At 44.1% G+C, this 21,766-nt stretch overlaps 1 protein-coding gene across 1 annotated transcript in view; it reads left to right on the top strand.

The window, feature by feature from the left end:
- The window catches only part of SLC24A3 (solute carrier family 24 member 3), a 156,715-nt gene extending 150,344 nt beyond the window's left edge, over positions 1 to 6,371 (top strand). The window contains exons 16-17 of the mRNA XM_086626594.1: positions 5,122 to 5,187; positions 6,222 to 6,371. Coding sequence (XP_086482720.1) covers positions 5,122 to 5,187; positions 6,222 to 6,371 — 216 coding nt within the window. The remainder of the gene's footprint in view (positions 1 to 5,121; positions 5,188 to 6,221) is intronic.
- The last annotated feature ends 15,395 nt before the right edge of the window (positions 6,372 to 21,766 follow it).

Here is a 21,766-nt window from a genome sequence, read left to right on the forward strand (position 1 = left end):
TTAAACACCTCAGTGCCCAGCAGCAGATGAGATGGAAGGCAGCGTGTGCTCGTACCCCGAGTGATGCTCAAGCCCACCTCCCTCAGCTGCGGTAAATGGGGAGTGCTCTAATGCGACCTGTGCGTCACGGGAGTTGCTGCTGGCTGATCTGACACTGGAGAGCACTTGTACCACCAGTGCAAGGTTTACTGGAGAACGTCTCTCCAAATCCTCAGGCTGCAGCCCCCCCAGATGCCTTGGCAGTGAGTTTCATCCAGCTCCAAGGAGACCTTTCTTTGTTGGAATGGGAATATTTAGCAAAAAACACCCCTCAAAGACCAGACTACCATTTCATTTTGGACTTGAACAAACCCAGACAGCTTTCATTTTCTTTTCAATGTGAGCTATAAAGCCTGCAAGAACCTCAAAGCACTGTATTACTCCAAGAAACCTTTACAGTAAGAGGTATCTGAGCAAGAGGCTTAACAGGAATTATATCTACTAGGAGGGATGTTTCTTACTGGTGTAAATCAGCTTGTCCAGGGCTGTCTTAAATAGCCCAGGGCACGGTGCCGTTCTCCACATAAGTGAAAATCTAGTGAGGTCAGACTTACTGTATGTGCCAGCAGAGCAATGCATCATACACAGGTGGACTTCCTGCACACACCATGCAGAGCTGCTCCGTCCATAAGACAATTTAATTGGACTATTTGTCTGCACATAGAGCAACCCCACAGCATACATACTGTGAGTCCAGTGCATCTGGAATTACACCCAGCACCCATCCAGGGAATCCATCTCCCAGCTGTTCCAGGGCAAATCTGCTTTGAGGACGGGCTTACATCAATGTTGGTTTGTTCCAACTGTCTTTCTGTTGTTTTTCATTTGCTTCTCATTGTTTTATAGCCCTTCTCACCTGTGCTCTTTGTCCTCTTCTGTCCCCTTTCTGCCTGCTCTGTGGCATGGCAGGGAGATACCATGCATGCATCATCTCCTGACCCACAGTGAAAACATCTGGAGTTCTTCACAGCTTTTATAGTGCTTTGAGCTCACCAACACAAGGTTTTTTACTCAAAGAGTTGCACTTTTTCTTTGAGAAAATCCAGCTGTGATATGTATCCGGTTCAGCCAAATGAGCTTCCTGACAAAGTGCATTCCACAACTAGCATTTGCTCGCCCAAGGAAACCACCCTTTTGCTGTGTACATGGAAGCGTTTTTATCCTGCTATCCTGTGGCAGAATGAGGTATCAGGTAGTGACCCTAATAAATGGCCCAATTTTTTGCAGAGCAAAAAGCACTGGAAAGTGAAAACTGCATTAGAAAACACTCTTTCATCCGTCCCAGGAGGTCCTTTCTTTCTATAGGAATAGTCAAGCCTCGTAAAGGAGCGTTCTTGTTATTCAGGTTAATTAATAGGCAATTGCTTTGCGCAGTGATGGGAGCTGGGCTAGATCCCAGGCCAGGAGCATTGCTAGTTAAGCCTGAGTCGAGAGCTGTTAACCTGGAGTGAAACTCGAGTGTTTAAATGCAGGGAGAATTGGTGCTCACGCTGCTGAAGGGGTTGCCACGTTTGCTTTGCCTGCGTGGGATCACCATGATGTGTGTTACTCCTATGTTCATAATGCTGTCATAAATAATTAGCATACAGTTTCTGCTTTTGAGTAATCCTTAATAGCAAATTTTATTTCCCTGAATGACCTCCAAAGAGGAGCCTTGCCAATAGTCCAAAGAAAGCAGCTCTGAACACCTCTCTTTGGAAGCACTGTCCTCAGTAAATTAGACACAGAGGCCTTTGGGATGGTCTTCTTTCCAAATGTCTGCTGGTTTTATGGAGGCTAATGATGTAACTGAGAAGCAGCATCTGCACTTTAGATTGAATTCAGACATTTTGCATGCTAAAATAATCCAGCCGCTTCGTTTGCTTCCTTTTCCTGTAGATTCCTTTCCGATTGATATATTTCTTACTGACAGTCTTTACAGATATTGGCACTGGTCAAACAGAATTCCTGACCAAAATCCAGACAGGAATTTATTGTAAAATAGTATCTGTCTTTCCTAGCCAGCTGCTGTTCATTTTGGGTAGCAGGGAAGGTGGCTTTTAAATTGGTATTTTAGTTACACAAAGTTAGTTTTGAGGTTTTTTTTCATTTTAGAATAACTAAAATGGAAATCCAGGTTAGCTGTCACATATGGATTGTTCAGATTATTGGAAGCAGGAGAAGAGTGGATGCATGGGAGTGATTGAAGTGCAGTGGACCAATCCATCTCTACAGGGAGCAGTAACGTGTGCGCAGAGCCCCTGGATTAGCTTGTCCTGGATTCTTAGTGTAACAGGAAATATGCTATAGGGTGTCAAACAAAAAGGTCTTTTGGGTCAGAACCTGACATTGTCTCTCATCCCAAGAGCAGCTCTTGTTTCAGCAAAACTTTGAGGTTTGCTTGGGACTGGTAATAGAAGCTCCAGTGGCCTGAGAGACTTCTTCCATACCCTTCCTCCTGTCTGCCACTTACAACCTGCAGTTTATATTAACAGTGGGATCATTACATTTTTCACCTTCAAGTTATGCAGACAGTCCCGAAATTGGCCTTCACACTCTGAAGCAATTCAAATCATTCATGTCTTTGGACAGTCAGTCTAGTGAGAATATTGTATTTTACATGTAATGGCCATAGGTATATAATGGCCCCGCTGTGCATACATGCACTTACAGCTTATGTCTTAAAGAAATCCTGTAATATCTTTAAGAAGAAATTATCATCATGGCTGAAGCCTTTTTTATGATCGCAAAAATCGGTAAAGAAGGAAAACGTGCCATTTGTATAAGCTGATATTTTAACATACATGAAGATAACAGCAGATCTCAGGCAGCAACAGAGCTCTGGAGGTTGGTGGGACGCTCGTGAGTACAAATGCTATAACAATTCCAGTATGTAGTAGCTCTACAAGACCTATTCATCCTTATCACAGTTTTTTAGAAGTATAGCTATGCATCGACATGCTGCATCTTCAGCATGCACAGGAGAAGAGAGAAATCCTTCCAGGACTGTCTTTTTGCAGCATGCCTGATCTTGTCTCCAACACGGATTTGCACCGAGGATCCCGGCTGTACAGAGTTCATTGCAGGCTCAGGTTTGCAAAACGTCAGAACCGATAATCCTTTCTTTGACTCCAGAAGTCAGACTCTCCCCTCAGTTGTCCTTGGGGAACAAAGCTAACTCGTTACTCTGGATTTGGGAGCGATCATTGGGTGTGAAGTTTTTCCCCGACTGTGATGCAAAATGATACAAGTGCCTCAGGAGTCTTGCATTCATTAAATCGTGGTGTGTAGTGCTGCTTATCATCAAATTAGCAATACCCACTTCTCTTGCAGATAGGCTTCTTTATAGTCTAACTGGAAGGAGGCGAGCACTGAAAAGTGGCCAGTGATACACTATGTACTGTTATTTTCTGTGTTGACAGTTGAGAAAATAATATTGTAGCATAAAAGTTTAGTTTGAATTGTTTATTGGACTAAAAACAGTTTAAAAACAACGAGATAAATCCAGCTGTTAAAAAAAAATGTGTTGTTGGAGGTGGATGAACTTTCATTCTGGGAACTGTTTTCTTGTCTGCAGACGGTCTGCAGGAATGGACTAATGTTTTTGCTTTTCCTTGTATACAAATGTAGAACAAACTGAGCAATTAAGAATTGGCTACCAGCCCGTTTAAGGAAGATCACTGCATTTAGTTTTGCTGTTTGGCCTCAGCAGCAGAGCTGAGCTGAAAACATACCTGCACTGCACAAAATCAAAGTCTACCCGACAAACAATAGCAACGTCCTTTTCTAAAGCATCCCTGAAAAATACTTGTACGTAACTTCTTGCTGAGATTGATCTCTGCCAAGAAGCTTGAATAGTCGGTTGCTACTTTAACAGTAATCAGTTTTGGTGACTGTCAGCACTGACTGTCAGCACTTTTGGTGACTGAAGCACTACTTCAGGTAGGACTTGGTTGCACAGAAGGTACAGGGAGGAATATAAGGGGCTGTGTCTACCTTATAATGGCCTTAAGATAATAATTGATATTAGGTGGTCTAAAGATTTACGATTCAGTCACCCATGGCACCCACCCCGCAGCTTCCAGCTGCCCTATTGCTTCCCCAGAAGAGTCTCCCTCACACAGTATCCCCTCCAGAAATGCCTTGAGAGACTCCACCTGGGTGCCCCCTTGGCAATGCTGCAGGTGATCCTGTTTGAGAAGATCCTATAAAAATGCCCAAAGAGACAACAATTAAGCTCCCCAAGAGAAGAATGGGAAACAGGAGAAGCATGATCCTAGCTGAGGAATGGGCTTAGAGAGGTGGCTTTACTCCCTGTAGCCTTCCTGTGTAGATGCAGGTGAGTGCCTTTGGTTGGACTCCAAAGCCTCTAAGAATGTCAAATAGCTCCACAGCTTTGAGGACTTGCATCTCAGTTCTCCGCTTGCACAGTGGGTGTCAGTGTGGCTGTGCCATGGAGGTGGCTCCATCGGAGCCTGTGGTGTGCCTGCGTACCTTAGTGACAAAGTCTCTACACGGCCCTGCAGGCGATAAATTGTCTCTTTGCCTTATTTGCCTCGGTGCTAAATAATGTTCAGCCTGTGCTAGTGTGCCATGACGTGTTGGTATCGATGATTTTTCAGCAGCTGAGCTTCAGGCCATGAGATTACTGACTTTTTTCCTTCACTGAGATGAGTAAGAGTAGGGAAGAAATCACATGTCTGTGTGTGTCCTTGTTTATTTTCCCCCACTGTGAAGCATTAATTGGTGACTGGATGCAAAATTTCCTTTGCCCTGTTTGTTCTTACAGGGCTTGCATAGGAGTTAATGGCCAAAAAGAAAATTTCATGGTGTGGCAGTTTAAGGGATGGCAAATGTTGCACCATGTGGGGGTGGAACAGTTTGAAATGCTGTCAAGTCCTAAGGACACTACTCTAATAATACTCCTTCTTTGGCAATAGGGACTAGGCAAAATAATCTGTGATGTAATGGTCTAACTTGGCATTTACAGCTTGCAAGACAGTGTTTAGCAACTCAGCAGTTTAGGATTACAGAATTATCAGCAGAGAGAAATACTGTTGCTTGAAATTATGACATGATTTTATAAACTTGCTTCTTTTACAGATTCGGTTAAACAGTAGAGGACTTATCTATTCTGTTGGTCTCCTGCTGGCATCTGTTTTTGTCACAGTATGTATATAGTCTTTTGTTCTTCATTTCCAAAAGAGTTATTTTTATAGACATTTTCTTCACCTTTTCTGTTCTCACCTCCAGCTGTAATAGTGGTTGTAAAGTCTATTGTTAAGGGATAGGAATGGCCACTCTTAACTGTAAACTTCCCAAGACCTTAATCTGGCACTTTGCAGAAGCCCTCGCTGTCACAAGATGGCTCGCATGTTTGTGTGCTTCTAATGGGAGAGCCCGGGAGATCTATTAGTAATCATTAGTTATGTTTCATGCCAGAGTTGTAACAGATCCCTTGATGTGTGATGAGAGCCAGTCTCCTGTTAGACAGGTAGAGGAAATGCTGTGCAGTTTGCTTTGGCCCTCTGTAGGAACCTTCAGAAATGCAACAGAGACCAGAACAAATAGTGCCTGGGCATGATAGCACTGACGTTGAAATCAGTGCCTCGTGCTCCCTGACCTGTCCAAGTCCAGCATAGCAGACTGGAAATGATAGAGAGAAGAGGATTATGTGACATCTTCCAAATCTTGAGACCAGCTGCTATAGGGAATCCTCCTGCGCATCGCACACCAGCACGATTCCCTCATACACAGACTATAATCCTTTAAGAGGTTTGCGTGGCAGCAAACTAGGAAATGTCAAGCACAGCCTTAGACTGTGTCTCTAGATTGAGATGCAGAGGGGCGCGTGAAGCATTTTGAGAAAAGAAAAATGAATCTGGCCTTTTGAAAACGTTTCCGATTTAATTAAATGGGATTGTTCTTGCTAAAGTGAAATTCACTGAAGAAGCTTCAGGCCCTTGGGCCAGGGCTTGAGGTGATGTAAGTCAGTGTGGCTTCAATGACTGTGAGGGGACTACTCTGATTTACTTCAGCTGTGGTCTTCAGCTCACTTGTTGCAGCACTTGTGTTGTGGTTGCTTCCAGGTGACCATGATGGGTGAGGGGACAGTCATCTTTGTGCTCCTGTAATTGAGAAGGGGATTTATCATTTGATTTGAAATGTTCCTGCTGTGGTGGCTTACTCTGTGTTTATTGTAGGTTTTTGGTGTCCACATGAACAAATGGAGACTGGATAAGAAGCTAGGGTGTGTGTGCCTTTCCCTTTACGGCATCTTCCTGTGTTTCTCCATCATGACAGAATTCAATGTTTTCACTTTTGTGAACTTGCCAATGTGCAGAGATCACTGATGCAGGTGGCAGACTGTCGGGAGGAACTTCCTTCTTACCTGTGCAATAGAAGCCACGGCTGGCATCTCCTGAACGTGGTGCACCTCCAAGTCGTGACGTATATCCTGTTCACTGTTCATAGGACCCATGGCCTCATCCAGGTCTGCCCTCTCCCTGACCCCCCCCACAACCTGGAAAAATCCTGCATCGATGTGAAGATTTTTTTCAACGTTCATGTGATTTCCTAGCTCAGTTTTTGAACAGTGTGACTGGGACTCTAGATGAACTGGCTGCTAACTGGCATCAAGCCAGGCAAAACTGGTCTACTACAATTCCTTTTTTTTTTTTAAGTTATTTGTTGGAAGATTAATCTAATTTATGACTTAAGACTATTGCTACAATGCAGAAAGAGGATACATGGTACAGGGGCTGATCTTCAAGGAGAATCATGGGAATTTTTTGGTTGGTTTTTTGTTTGGTTGAAGGTTTTTGGGGGTTTTTTTGGTCCTTTTTTTTGTTGATTTTTTTTTTTTTTTAATTGCCAGAGATCAACGTCCTCTCTTGCAGCTTCTCCTTCTGAGCGCTGGGTCTCCTGTAACAATCCAAAGGTCACAGGGCAGTGTAATATGGGAATACAATTCAAGGTACTTGGCGTATGGACGGATTTACTGCATATTAAAAGATGACTGTCAAGGCAACAGATGATGACTTTTTACCGTGAATAATGAATCTTGTACAGGTGTGATGAGGAATGCAAGGTAAACATGGATTCAAAGGATAAACACTACTACCGTTTTACTGCTAATGTTGGAGTTTTAATACTAGGGTGTTTATGGTATTTCCAAGCAATAGTTCGATTGCCAGCCCAGGAGGGCTGTCAAGGAGATGTCCTGGTTTTTAATGATCTGCACGTGGAAATGGAAGGTCAGAACTTTCTCTGCTTCATCACGTTTCTTGTTTTGGGGGGATTCAATAGTTCATGTCTTATCCATTCTGAGAAGGACATAAGTACTCGTCAGAACTTTTCTAAATGAGTTACAGACACTGGTTTCTTTAAAAGGAAAGAGGCATATTTTGCACAGACATAGTTACTGAAGTCATAATTTGCCACTCTTTAAAGAATACACTGGACCTGGCCAGATATTTGTCGTCTTAAGCAGTTGAACTTATCTGATAACAGATCATGTGGATTCATCACCCCTCCTTTGGGAGGGAGGAAGACACAGAGAGATGGCACTTTTTAAAATGTGGAATATCTTCAATGCAAACTTGCTCACAGATTTTAAGTTATTGTGGAAGTTTAGCTATTCATTGTTCCAATATCCCTGCTAGATTTTGTATAATTCTGTATTAATATGCAGGCAGATTCCATCCCTGAGAAACACCATCACAGCTTCATTTGTATGAATCGATACTGTGGATTCTTGCCAGTGCTGGCTCTTGTATTTACTTTAAGCACTGATCACTTCTCATTCATTTGGTATGTTTTTTCCTCTTTCTTGTATATGTTCTTCTATGAAATGTATTAAGATACTACCAGCTAGGTGAATGTTTTTGTCTATGGTACAAACAGTGGCAAATATTGGTAGTAAAGGCACAGCAAACCCTACATAAAAGAAAAAAAAAAAACAAACCACCACACCCTAAACTATAACAGGACAAAAAAGCTCTCCAACTTAAAAAAAAAAAAGCCCCGTTCATAGACAGCCAATTTTTATTTCATTTGCACTTTTGGAAGTGATTTTTTTGGTTTAATTTTTGGGGGGCAAAATATTGTAAATGGAAATATTTACACTGTGTGGCTTCATTCAGCTTGGCACCTGATTTTCTTTCTTTGTTACACGAAACATGTGGAGGCACTGGCAGTATCGTACTGTGCGTGGTGAGACGGTCCAGTGGGAAAAAGCTGTGTACTGCTGGCCTCGGTGAGTAGGTGTGCTTGTGGATCCCTGGCAAGAAGGAAGGGTCCAGAGACAGGCAGTAGTAGAGTCAATGACATGCCTGCATTACCATTTTTCATTCTGGAAAGCAATTCTGTTGCTACTTGTTGAGCTATGCAGCCTGTTGTCTGAGCAGCCTTCCTGTAACTATGCCCACTGGAAGTCCTCTTGTGTTAGGAAGCGCGCCGTACCTTCCTGTTGTTTTTTTGTTGCTGCTGTTTCTTTTTGTTGTTGTTAATGAGATTAATAATAATACAACCACTAAAATGCCTAGAATACTTCCTTAAATCAAACAATATTAGCAATGATGTGGCGCGTTTCACTAACATCCACCCCACAAACACACAGAATATGCTCTTGTAGCAAGATGCAGTTGCTCCTAAGCAGAGTGCTCCCTTGCTGACAGAAGGGATGGATTTGGGAAAGAAAGAAGAGAAGTTTCACATCAGGGCCTATTATTACTTCTATTTTGAATATTTATACTGCTGCTCCAATGGAGCCAGTTGGATCTATTTCTACGAAATAGCCGTTACCTATCCCGTGGCACAAAAAAACGCATGAGTATTTTTTAGGAACTTTTCCTATTGGTGTGCATTAAGTACTGTAGTATATTGTAGCTTTGCATTGGGTGTAAAACCTGAAATACCTTGTTTTAACACTCGTGTGTTGTGCTAGAATGTTCTGCAAGTTGTTTGCTCTGCGCAGAAGCAAAAGGTACATCGAACTGCTGCTACCTGTGCCATACCTGAATCCATAAGCACTTGCTGTATCGACAGTTTCAGCGAGATGTGCTTACGATTTTCAACCAAATGAACCAGTGCAGACCCGGTTTGGAGCCGGATAGACCAACTGAATGTGTATGGTTTTGGTTTTGGCTCCAAAAGAGAGCCTCTCCAGTTTGTTGGCATAATCAAAGCCTGTGGAAAAGTCCCCAAAGCAAAAACCTTGAGCAATTTTTAGCGTCCTGCCTGTACGACATCTCCAGAACTCACATAGCCAGTTATGTTCAAATGCAGTGCGTGTGAACAGCTTTACGTTATCGAGCCAAGCAGAGGACTGAGTCTGAGGGGCTCTTTCATCCCAACATCACATCCTGGAAGCTGCCAGCTGTGCATGGTGGGCAGCCAGCACCTGGCTTCCGGTTCTGGGGGAGAAGCTGTGTAGTGCCCCTTGCTGCCCACGCCGTGGGCTGTTGTTGGGATGTGGGGCCCCGGGAGCCCCCCTGCCCTGCCCAGGATGGGCTGGCAGAGCCCCTGGAGGTTGGGGCTGGGGGGGCCCTAGCGCAGTGGGGCTGGGGCGGTGGGATGGAGGACTGGGGGCCAGGAGGGAGCTGAGGCACAAAGGGGCTGCCGAGAGGCGCAGGGTTTGGGGGCTGGAGGGCACACCAGGGGTGAAGGCAGGTTGGGTTGGGGTTTTGTATTTGTCTGTGATTCGTTTGCCTTTTGTTGTTCTGAAAGCACGGGCCGCCTGTGTGTCCGTGCCCGCGCCGCTCTTCGGAGCAGCCGGCTGTTGGCGTTTCCATTCCTGGCGGTTTCAGATGATTCTTAATGAGTGTTTCAAAGGGGGATTAAAGAGCCTTTTCCTCAGAGGAGAGTGCTTCGCTGCAGCTCTGACTCTGACCTGATTTAAGTAGGTGATCCCTTGCTGGTTTCAACTCTGCTCGACGTGTGGATGGCCTTCCTTTGGCAGCAGGTCCAATGCAGAATGATCGGATATGATCTGATATGAGCGGGTCTTAAGACATGCTGGTAAAACTGCTTTTGTCCCTACCAAAGGTGATTTTTATACTTGCCTTTATTTTTTTTCTCTTTTTTTTCCCCCCTTTTTCTAATGTGCTGCACTTTTTGTTAGATTGTGTCTGCGATAGGAACACCAACATGAAACGTGTGCATGGGAGGAGATTTTTCACTGGTATTTGGTTCTTTACCTGTGATGCTACTTGCCTGCTTTGTTTCCAGTCTTCTGTCCTCAGCTATGTCATTGAAATCAATTGATTAGCATGCTTTGGATTTGTGATATTGGTGCTTGTGAAAACATATGCTCATTCTTAACGTGCAGATGAATGTGTGACTGGCTTTTTTGTTGGCAAATCAAATCAGGTAGAACATCAAATCAGCAATCTCGTTTTAGAAAAACAACATTCAATGTAGGTGGAGCAACCTGAGGGTAACATTTAATATCCTGCTGTCAGAACAGGAATTTTTATATGCCTTTTCCAAATAACTGTATTAATACTTCTGAGATAAAATGTAGTTTAAATATTGTTGGATAACTTTCTAGAAAACCATAACTTTCTGCTGATTGACAAACGTTTCTTATGTCAAGATTTTGTGGAAGCCCTAATCCTTTCAAATACAGCTTACTGAGATGCAATAGTGTAAGGTTTATCTACTTCAATGTTATGCCACCGGAGCTTTGAACTTGTTTAAATATGTAATTTAAAAACCAATCTCAGTGGACCATGCTTAGCTGGATTTAAATCTGCCCTGTATTTGCGAAGTTTCACTTGATCAGTAACTGTAAGATAGTCTAAAACAGTCTTAAATCCAGGTAAGAATGCCCGTATTAGGTTTGTACAACTTCAACTGAATCAGTTTAAAGCCGTGCTTTTAAGGAAAGCAGTGGAAGTTTGAATATTTGGAAGACCTCAGCCATGTCACTTCAAATGTAAGGAACTGCAAAGTTTGACTACGCTGAATGGGTGCATTAAGTATCTAACACAGGTTAAATGAAGAGGGGAAGTTAAAGGAAGAGAATTTTCAGTATTCACTGACTTGAGACCTCCACTGAAATCAACAGTAAAACCCCAGTGACTGTTTTGTAGGGTCAGTGTATGTGTTTGCAGCAGTAAGTCCTGAAAAGGACTGTTGCACTTTGTTTTTTAAAGGCGAGTGAACTTTTAAATTTCTTTTCTGAATAGATGAATGAATAACTACTAATACAACTAGGCACCTTTAAGGGAATTTAAATGAATATTCTGTTAGCACTTAATGGCCTCAAATCTGAAGCATATTTCATAAACTGCTCTGAGCTGTTTGGCTGAATCTCCAGAGTCAGTCTCAGGTGTGGACAAATCCATGCCTCGTGGAAAAGTTTTCTTTATTCACGGGAAAGCAATGAGGGAAGAAATGACAGTTTGTTTTGTTGTGCACAAGTGTAATTTCTATTGTTCACCACCCTGAAACTGAGATCTAGGCCAAGTTACCCAAGTTTGGGCAGAAGAATCTCATTTCAGGAAAGCTGGTAAAAAAGCACAATTTGCTTAAAGCAACAGATTTTGTAATGTATTTATACAGTTAAAATGACTTTATCGTGGCGTGTTTTAGGTGTGGTTTTATTTTACTTTTTCTAATAGCCTTGCAGAACAAGTTTTAAACCTTCCACACAAAAACAACCTCACAGAAGTCTAGTCAATATAATCTTCACCTGCCAGGTAGGATTTGCTCGGTGCTAAAAGTCGGTAATTTTACAGCAACAATTCAACATCACCTTTTTACTACCAGTTGAGGGAAAACGTACCATTGCCTGCCTGGACCTGTGAGGACGGTTGTAGTTGATTACAGATCTGCTCAAACGTTGAGCGTTTGCCTCTGAGGTTCTCCCTTGGCGTTCCTGGCAAGCACAGCAAGGAGCATGGATTCCCAGAGGGGTAATCCCTCTTGCCGGATGTTCTATCCGTCTCGTGCTGTAACAAAGGAGGAGGCTGCTGGTGCGCACCGCCGCTTGGTTACCGGTTGCTGCCCGCTCGCTTGGGATGGTGCTTGCTCCTTTTTCATAGCAGAAACACATTTCCCTGAGGACCAAGGCTTACCTTAATTCTGGTCAGTGTGTTGCTGGACCGATAGGTGCTGGAGCAGGTGGGGAAACAAGCGCTCCGATCCCTTTGTGCGCGTAGAGACGGACGTTTGGTTGCGGAAGGAGTTAACTGTGGAAAAGTTTTGCGGAGAGGGGCCTGTAACATAAGCAAGTTTAAGTAACTCTGCCATCAGGAATGAAAAATAAAGACCGCTGCACCAGTGCTGTGAGATCTTCCCACAGCCGGTGGGTGGTTTCGGTAGAGCAGTCCCTGGGTGGCAAACCCCCGCGGCTCTGGAGGAGATCGGTTGGAATAATCCCTGCCAAAAGCGGTGCCATCGGTGCACGGGTACACGGCTGCCGTACAGTCACCACCGTTCAGTGAGCATGGAGTTTCGAAGTTCCAGAAGGGAGAATAGCCATGGGATGGCAGGAGCCCTGGTGTCCTTCATGTCCTCTGGGATGTGCCTCTGTTCTGGGCAGCCTCCGGCTCTGCAGCTGGTTGGTTCCTGGGAAAGCCGGGCCTCAGGCGGCTCTCATCCCAGCCGGCGTAGCTGTGCCCGTGGGCTGGCAGCACGGCGTGGGGGAGGCTGTCGGGGTGGCCACAGGCCACCCTGCCCTCGGCCAGCGCTCTGCAGCTGGGGCAGGCGTCCGAGCCTGGCTCTCACGGGGCCCAGGGGGTGGCTCTGGAAGGAGCGGGGGGGGCAGCACGGTGGGTATTACGTGTTCCTGTGTAACACCCACCCCGGCACGAGGGGCCGGGAGCATTTGCACCCCTTCCCTGGCCCGACAGGCGTCCTGGCACACCAGGGCAGGCTGTGCTCCAGCAGGCTTCTAGGCTGCGAGTCCAGGCAGTGCCAGAGCCCCGGCTCAGCTTGGAGCACGCGCCTTGTGCGGAGCGCTGTGTGTTGAGAGGGAAGCACCTGCTGAAGGGCTTTGCTGAGCAGTTGGGTTTAGCGAATCCAGCTCCTTGGCGTCGGCGGGTTTATTCAAGCGCCCAACAAAAGCAGCACGTGGGGGCTAAGAGCAGGGGCTCCCGTGGGGAGCAGCTACGGCAAAACGTTCCTGTCCGGGCGAGGGCAGGGTCCTGCATGGTCAGTGGGCAGGTGACTCCGATAAGGAGAGCCTGCAATGAACGTGTCTTTCGTTAAAGTAAGGGAAGTGACTGGTAGAAGACTTTGTAAGACTATTCACTGGGAGCCAGCTACTGAGGTTTTTACTGCTGATGCTATTTAGGAAGGTAGATTTTTCCCTCGTAGATTTTGCCTCGAAGTCGTCTGTCGCTTTCCTGTATGCCGCTCTAGAATGCAGTAGCCCATGTTAGTAGCTCTCCTGGGGAAACAGGACCTGATGCTGAGCTTCCTGAAGTTAAAAGCGAGGGTTAACTGAGCGAAAAGGGCTTTGTGCCAGGCCCCAGCGCGGGGCAGCGTGCCCATGGGCTTGTGCAGCGTACTTTCCACTGCACCCTGCGGGCAGCTGTCTGGCTGGTCCGTTAGCAGCGTGCACCGGTGGCAGCGTGTCCCTCTCACCGTGCCCTCCTGGCAGCTCCTGCCAGCCCAGGAGAGCTGGGCAGTTCTTCTGCCTGCCATGTGCTAGTTAATTCATTTGGTGTTCTCTCGTGTTTCTGAAGTGGGCACAGGGCTCGGGTGGGGTCTTTTGAATTTGAGGATCCAGTTTGCTTTCGGAGGAGACGGGGAAAAGAATTTGCGTTGTAACCTTTGGGCTGAGATACCACAGCAGTAGTTCTCTGCCACGTCCCAGCTTCATGCAGCTGCATCTGTAGGCATAAAGACGGCAAAGTATGAAGGATCACATCCAGGACCCTCTGATGCTGTTGACTACTCTTGAGCCAGCACTTGAAATTAAGTTGAAAGTCATGTTACAAAAACATGCTTTTACCTTCTGACTTTGGGTTCTGGTGCAGCTTGTACGTGAATAGGATCGATTACTCTTGGCAGGGCTGTGATAATAAAAGACAGTTTGCGGGACCTGGTCCTGTATTGGCATCCATGTCACTTCTTGGCTTCACTTTGAGGACAGCCTCTATTGAGAAAGGGTTAATTTTCTATAGGATAGCTAAGTAGGATGCCATATTGTGGCTTTTAAAATCCAATGTAGTCCCTAGCAGAAAGCAAACGTCCTTCCTGCTGTTACAGCCTTAGAATTATATCTTGTAATTTTCTTAGCAAATACTAAAATAATGTGAACTAAGCTGTTTGGTAAGGGAAGAGGGATGAGGCTGGGGGAAGGCAAGGGAGAAGATAAACCCTGCAGTACTGTAGTTTGTGGTCATTTGAATGAAGAGGGCTTGAGTTTTCCTTGTGCTGTCTACAAATACAGAGTGCACCCTCCCACCCTGCGATCAAGGGCGTAAGTGTGTAGACAGATGTGCTCCGGCTGCAGCTGTGCCAGATGAAGAGATGGTGACCCTTGTCCACCCTCTGCAGCAAACACCCTTCTCCCTTTGCTGAAGCTCATGACCTGTCTGGCAGAGCTGCCTGTATCATTGTGTGCCGATCAGTGTCACAACAACAGGAGTTTAAGAAATCCAGTGGACAGTTAGTTCCAGGAGCACAGCTGTTCTGGGAGGGCGCGTATCTCTGGGACCTAAGATGCTGAGTACAGGGGGACTTCTGATAGAGATGAGATCTACACACACCCTGTATAAATGTTGGGACGTGCCATGAAATCTTTGAAAAAGCAGACATCCCTGTACATCCAACAGCTGCCTGCTTGTTTCCTTAAGACTTTATCTTGCTCCTTGTGTTACAGGGATTCAGAATTTTGCTTCTACTTTCTATCTCTTAAGCTGAATCCCTCTGGCTTTGAAGGCTGAGCCTCATCCTCCTTGACACAGAATTCCTGCACTGGCTAGCAGAAACAGGATGTAGTATTTGATCCATTAAATTGATGGGAGAAAATGCGAGATCTTTACTTGGCACACCAGTCTCAAACTACCTGACTCTAGAACAGCATAAGCTTTTGAAATGCCCCGAACCATTGAAATACCAGTTGTGACACAGTACATGGGAAGACTTTTCATAGGATGCCTTTTTAAAGACTCTTCAAAGGGAAATTTGCACACACGAGGATACTTCATATCTTAAGTGGCCTCATAATGAATGACATGGATATGACCCTGCTCAGTTCCAGTTATGCAAAGACACTCATAATATAATAAAAATAATTGATCTCATTAAGTTATTATAGAACTGATTTGGGCCTTTTACGCTGTACAAAGCCAGGCTGTAGACTATAAAACTATACTAGTTTTACTGAGGGATTCAGTCATAAGTTCATAAAATTAACTGGCAGATTTTTGGTGTTATTTTTTTTAAATGTACAAATGTAGATTTATATTCAAGCAACATATATACATATACACTTCACCTAGTATGTCCACTGTTGTTAAATGAAGCCCTGCGGTAACCAACTGCCATCTGCATAGGAATAAAGCCCTACCATGGCAACTGCTAAGATCCTAAGTGTATCAGTATTTAAGATAGTCTTACACACATCTATTTATAAATGCAAGAAATGATTACTGGTTTTTGGTTGTTTCCACATTGTACTAGCAAGGTGTTGAGAGTGGTGCATGGCAGTTGTCTATCTATAGTATAGCAGGCCAAAAGCTTAAACATCTGATCTTTATACATTCAGTAATATTTCTAATTGTAATTAGTCAGTCATTTGAAATTCCAGTTGCATTTTCTGAACATAAAGACAGCTTTGAAAAAGAAAAGAGCATGTGCGAGACATTGAGGAGGTCAGGAAATTCTGCACTGAAGTATTTATGCATTTTATTTACTTATTTATCATACATTAAGAGCTGAGCCCCTGATTCAAGAAAACATTTCCCTATGCTGGCAGAAGATTTAAGAACCTAACTTCAGTCCCCACCTAGAGCTAAGGCCAGGTTTTCTTGAATCGGGGACCGTGCAGACTAAGCCCTTGAAAGCAGCATACCATCCTTTTGAGTGGCTACAGAAAGTGGCGAGACCTTCTCGAATACTTCTTGCAGCTCATATTAGTGGAGAAGCTGAGGAACGCTGAGAGACCCGACAATGCATCTGCAAAGCTCACCTTTTGCGTAGAAATATATAAATAGCAAATACTCATTGCACTCTACTGTTTGTAATATCACTGTCACGAGGTGCCATTTGCAATAATTAAAATTCACATTTCACACGATACCCATGAGTAGATTTTAATTTTATTTTGTTTTTCAGTAATCTTCTAGTAAAGAAGTAATCTTCCTTTGCCTAGTTTTCCTCAGCTCCCTTTAACAGTATTCGGCTCTGGTTAAATGTGAAGTTCTCCCTTTAAAATAGGTGTCAAGTGCTAGCAGATGCTTGAGGGAAGCTGGCATTTATTGTCCCAGCTTTATGACAGGGCGGTAACCGTTTACAGCAGGCGAGGATCTCCACCTTGAAATCCTGCAGTAAAAATGGTCCTACCACTTGCAAATGCAATACTTCTCTATTTCCACTGCATTGTTTTGGGTTTTAAATAGGTCGGTAGATCCTCCTTGTAGAAGAGTGTATCCCATCACTGCTATCAGTGTGAATTGCATAGGGCTTATGTTGGGAAATAGAAGAGCAACAATGGAGTCGTTTTACAGATGATATATTGGGAGTAAAAAACTGGAAGCCTGTATTTCATCAGCTCTTAAAGGCATAGGGATTTTTCAGATTAGGAAAAAAAAGGAAGATAAAGGCTGATTGCATAAAGTACTGCATCAGTCTTTCATAAAGGTTTGTATAATGTTCCAGATTTGCATAAAGTGAGCTTCCACATTCTGTCAGGCTCAGAGCTCAGCCGAGTTGTTTGTCCCAGATTCTCAGAAATAATCCTTTTCTTTCAGTAATTCTACTGGTGAGTCAAAACCTCCGAGTGTGACAGATTCCTGTATCTCAAAATTGTATTGTGAAATTGCACAATGCTTAGGTCAAATAAGCAAGCACAGAACTTGAACTACAACAAGTTCTTGAAAGAAGCCAAAGCAAGATGTTTGTGGAATAACTTTATTCTTAAGGATTTTTATTTAAATGGGTGACAGAAGCAAAGAATGCAGAGTATGATTCTGTAATTATTCAGCATCTATGGAGAGCAAGTGCAAATGAGAGTGATACAGCATTACAAAAAGCCAGTGATTGTGTAATTATGATACTGGCAAGTTTTGCAAGGGTTGCATTTACGCGGAGGTTTGCCTGAGTACTATTTGATCCGTACAGCTCTTGCCGTCCTGATGAAAGGGAGTTGTTCTTGGTGAGATAGTGCATCCCTTTGTCAGGGAAAGGTGGAGAGAAATGCCAAAAACGGTTCTTATCAGGTTCAGCTTGGTTCAGCTCGGTTCTTATCCTAGCTTCAGCAGAGTGCGTTTCATCTGCTACGTAAAGGGCTGTGTAAACGTGCTAGTAGCAATCTGCATACCTGAGAGATGAGCTGGTATGCAGCGCACCCTGCCATGCATTGAAGACTTAGGGACAAGTTTTAGTTAATGTTCCCTTGAGGAATAGTTTGATTTCACTGTCTGTCCTTGTAAAGCTGAGAGCCATGACTAGGTCCTTAGTACAGGCAGCATTTGCAAGAGGTGACTAAAGATCTGAGAGGTTATGTTCATCCTCACATTGAATGTTTGTTTTCAAGACTGAAACCAAACTAGGAAGATGTTTGTCTGGGTTTTGGGGAATTTTGGGGAGTTTTTTGCTGTCTGTTGAAGTCCTGTGCAATCTGAAATCCCTCGATAAGGTTTGGCAGTGGTTTAGATGTTCCTGTTGCTGGATTAGAAAAATCTAATTTAGATTTCACTAAAACAAAAAGGTGAGCAGACAGACCTGTTAATCCTCAGGTACGATGCACAAGTTTCAGGGGCCCCTGCCCTCCCCACACCACCTCCTCCTTCTCCCCTGGCTCATCTAGTGGTTTTTTTGAACCGGACTTTCCTTAGCTCGGCGCTTCTGAGAGCTCCCATTTGTGCACTAAAAGCCACGGCTGAATTCCCAGAAGTGTTGGGCTCCTGCTTGCTGCTAAAGGGCAACGGGTGCTGTTGGGTGCAGGCTCTCTTGGGAAACTTCCTTTTGTTTTCCCTCCCTTGCAGGGGCTTTGCTGCTGCCCCTGTGCCCCAGGTGAGTTTGCGGGTACGTACTCGTAAGAGAGCAAGTCAGCTGGCGTAAGGACAGCTGCTTTCTTTGCACATGGGGGCCACTTTTGGCTCCTTCCAGCCTTTTTCAGAGCCGAGCCCAAACCGTTGCATTTACATGGCGCTGTCCCCGACCTAATCAGCCCCGTCGGAGCCAGCCAAGGTCTGCACCCCGTAGCCAGCTTTGCACCGCTGAGGCACGGAGGGAGAGCCCCAGTGCCAGCAGCTGGGGCAGCGTGCGTGTTTAAGTCATCTTACGGCCCAGCGTTTAGCTATTCGAGAACCGATAACTGGTTTTGTACCGTTACTAAAGTCTTGGACCGCCGGATGCAATCCCTGCTATGCCTTGTTCTAAGACAGTGCTGAAACCATACAGATTTCTTGGAATTGTGTGCATGGTAAGTTTTCTACTTTACGGTGCAGTCACAGCATCAAAGCTGCAGGAGCCGTAGCAATAAAAGTGACCGATACGAGCGCCTTTCGTTGAATGGGAAGATTCTGTGATGCTTCTAACTGTAAGGAAGAAAATGTAGGTGGAACTGAGTGCAAATGCACGTGTAATGTGTGTTCATTTACAGCTGGCCAGAAAACAAAATAATCATTGGTTTCTAGTAATACAATTCTACACAAACAATAGCTTTTTATTAAGTCGGCTTAGAAGCGTTAAAATGATGAAGCCACAGACAAAACATTTGTTACCTTTTGAAATGAGTTACAATGGTTCTGTCATACTTGTACAAGTAGTATGAGGTTAGTCTTTCTATACGTTTGTTTTACAACTTGCTGTAGAATAGTCTTCTATGCATAGCTGTTCCACTTGCCTGTGTAAGTTACAAATTTAACAGAAATGAAAGCATGCGGTTTTCTCTGTTTGCTGGTAACCTATGAAATTAGAAACTTGTATTTCTGTGGTTTTAATGTGTTATACTATAAACAAAATTCACAGCACTATTGTCTATGGAATATCAGAAAGTTTTATTAGAATGAATTACTTTAAATGTTTTGTCATTTGATTTAATAATGTGTCAGACATCTACACTAAGACAATATAATGTTTATCAATAAAAATATCCTCTCTTTGTTCTAACTCAACACTTCAGGGTGTGCTTGGACATAGGAGCAGAGCACCCCTGTGGGTCACAGTCCCAATGATTTATTCTTTTTTGGCATAATTCTGAGAATACTTTGTGCCACTCGTTTGACCTGAGCGTTGAATTAGGGAGTGAAGGAAGAAGAAAAGAGAGTTTTTATACTTTGTATTTCCTCCGTCACTTAATGGGAATTTGCTGTAAAGGTGAATGTACCACAGTAGTCCATGTAGAAGTTGGCTGGCTCGTGCGACCTGTGTGTGTTGGTGTCCATACAGAGACAAACACGGAGGGAAATTATTTTTTTTTTGCTATTATATAATGAGTCAAATTGTGCTCTGTTGCAACAATACAGATGTGAAATTACTGCACTGAAGTCAGTTATTCTTTTCCAGACATAGGGTAGTGGGAGCTGTTTGTCACTCTGCCAGCTGGAAGGACTCTGTGCCTGTGACCGTTCGGCCATTGACAGCTGTGGTTATGAGATCCAGTCCTCCCTCTGAAGTTATTCCTGGAGTAATATTTTCAGTAATGCCTGGAATAAGAATGAGGAGGAGGTGCTATTATAACGGTTCTGATGCAGCTAGTTACCATTGCAGAAAGCTGCGGAAAACCTGTGGAAAGGGCTTGTGAGAAGGCATACTTCCAGAGTAGTAAAAGACTTGTACTGCTTTTACGCTCTGCACCAGCTGAGCAGGGACCGCAATTTCCCCACTAAATCTGAGCCTGCTTTGGTGACAGGACTCTCCTTGCTTCTGCCTCATCGCGTGGGAAGGTGGGGACACTTCAGCTGACCTCCCCTCCCATTATTCTTTCTCTGAAAAAAGGGCTTGAGATCCTTGAATGAAAAGGCATCTAATGGGGACTGGCTATTTCACCTAAAATATGTTTGCTTATATTTTTGTAACAGCCACTGCCAAAACGATACCTTTCTTCTGAAGTACACACTGTGTCTACAGGAAGCAGTGGTATGTCCTAGGCAGAAGAGGTTATTTATTTACACATCCGCAGCTCTTTCCAGGTGCAGAAGAGTCATGCAGTGCGGAAAAGGCACGCATGCTGATCCCGTGTCTCTGTCCATGAGGACGAAGATGAGGTGCAGCCTTTGATGTTAGTGAAGAAAATGTTTCATCAGTACAAGCCCAGCAGTTGTCTTGAAAATATTTTCCATCGGTTCAATTGTTTGCTTTCCAGCTCTGTGCTGGCAACCCAAAAGGTATGTCAGAATCCATACGGATGCTGCGTCTCTGTAGAGACTTCCCCATGACCAGTTTTCTAGTTCAAAGATAATCTGGCTTTTTGTCACAATTTGGAGCTGTTCCAGTTGGCTGTTGGACTCTGAAGATACTCTCGCTCCCTACCCCCTGCCAAGGTGATATGCCAAATATGCATCTTTTTTGATTCAGCCTTGTGATTACTTCACTTCAGAAAAAATTGCAGCCTGGAAAGTTAGAAATTGCTTTTCAGAGGTCAAGGGGAGTAATTGAATTTCTAGCCGCTTTCATTAAAGTTAGGAAAATCAGAGTGTTAAGGCAAGCCAGCAGTGCTGCTGCTGGAGGAGTTATTGAAGAATATGTATTTCATATTCATGTATTCACTTTTGCTTTTTTAGAAGCTGTTGCTGTGCTGTCTTTGCAGTTGTTCTTAAGCTGTCACAAACCCTGCCTAAGCAAAGATGTGAATTTTTAGTGCAGAACAAAAAATGAAACATCAGAGCAGAAGTACAAAGTGGTGAAAAGACAACTAACCCTCCTCTCCCACCTGGCCATCTTTATCCATCATAAAGATTTAAAACTAGGGCACAAATCCTGTTTATTTTCTCTTTGGAGGTCACTTCTCGCTTGCTTTACAGAGGGCCAACTTGTGTTTTCGCCACCTCAAAAGCTATTTGCTTTGAAATACCACTTCCAGAGATGAGAGGTCTTTTCCCTCTAAGTTGCAGATAACAAGTCTCCCTCCAGGCTCTGCCCAATTGATTTTGACCTGTTTATTGCATCCTTTGTTGCTTGAACAAAACTGCATCTGCCTGTGCTCTCAGCATAACGTTCTTTGACTGATAACTCTGAAGTTTTCAGTCATCCCAAAATCATGTTTGCAAGAGGACTGATCAATGAATGTCTCTTCTGCTGAGGGAAATGTCTTTTTTTTTTTTTCTTTGCTTTAATCTTTGGAATAACATCTTAAAAAAACAAAACCAAAAACAACCCCGAGATGCAGGTTTTGTGGCTGATCTTTCCTTCCCTTTATACCACAAGACAAATGACACTGTATGTACATCCACAATACATAATCTAACCTGTACTAGAGCATCAGACTAATTTTCCTTCCAAAATGTCATTCTTAAAGCCAAGGAAAATCTGGCACCACACCCTAAGCCTACCTTTACCTGCCGCAGCACAGCTGATGGTCCTGCTGCACAACTGCCCACATCAGCACTGCAGACCATGGCAT

The sequence above is a fragment of the Tauraco erythrolophus genome, chromosome 2 (assembly GCF_009769465.1).
Source record: "Tauraco erythrolophus isolate bTauEry1 chromosome 2, bTauEry1.pri, whole genome shotgun sequence".
In the NCBI taxonomy this organism is placed as follows: domain Eukaryota; kingdom Metazoa; phylum Chordata; class Aves; order Musophagiformes; family Musophagidae; genus Tauraco; species Tauraco erythrolophus.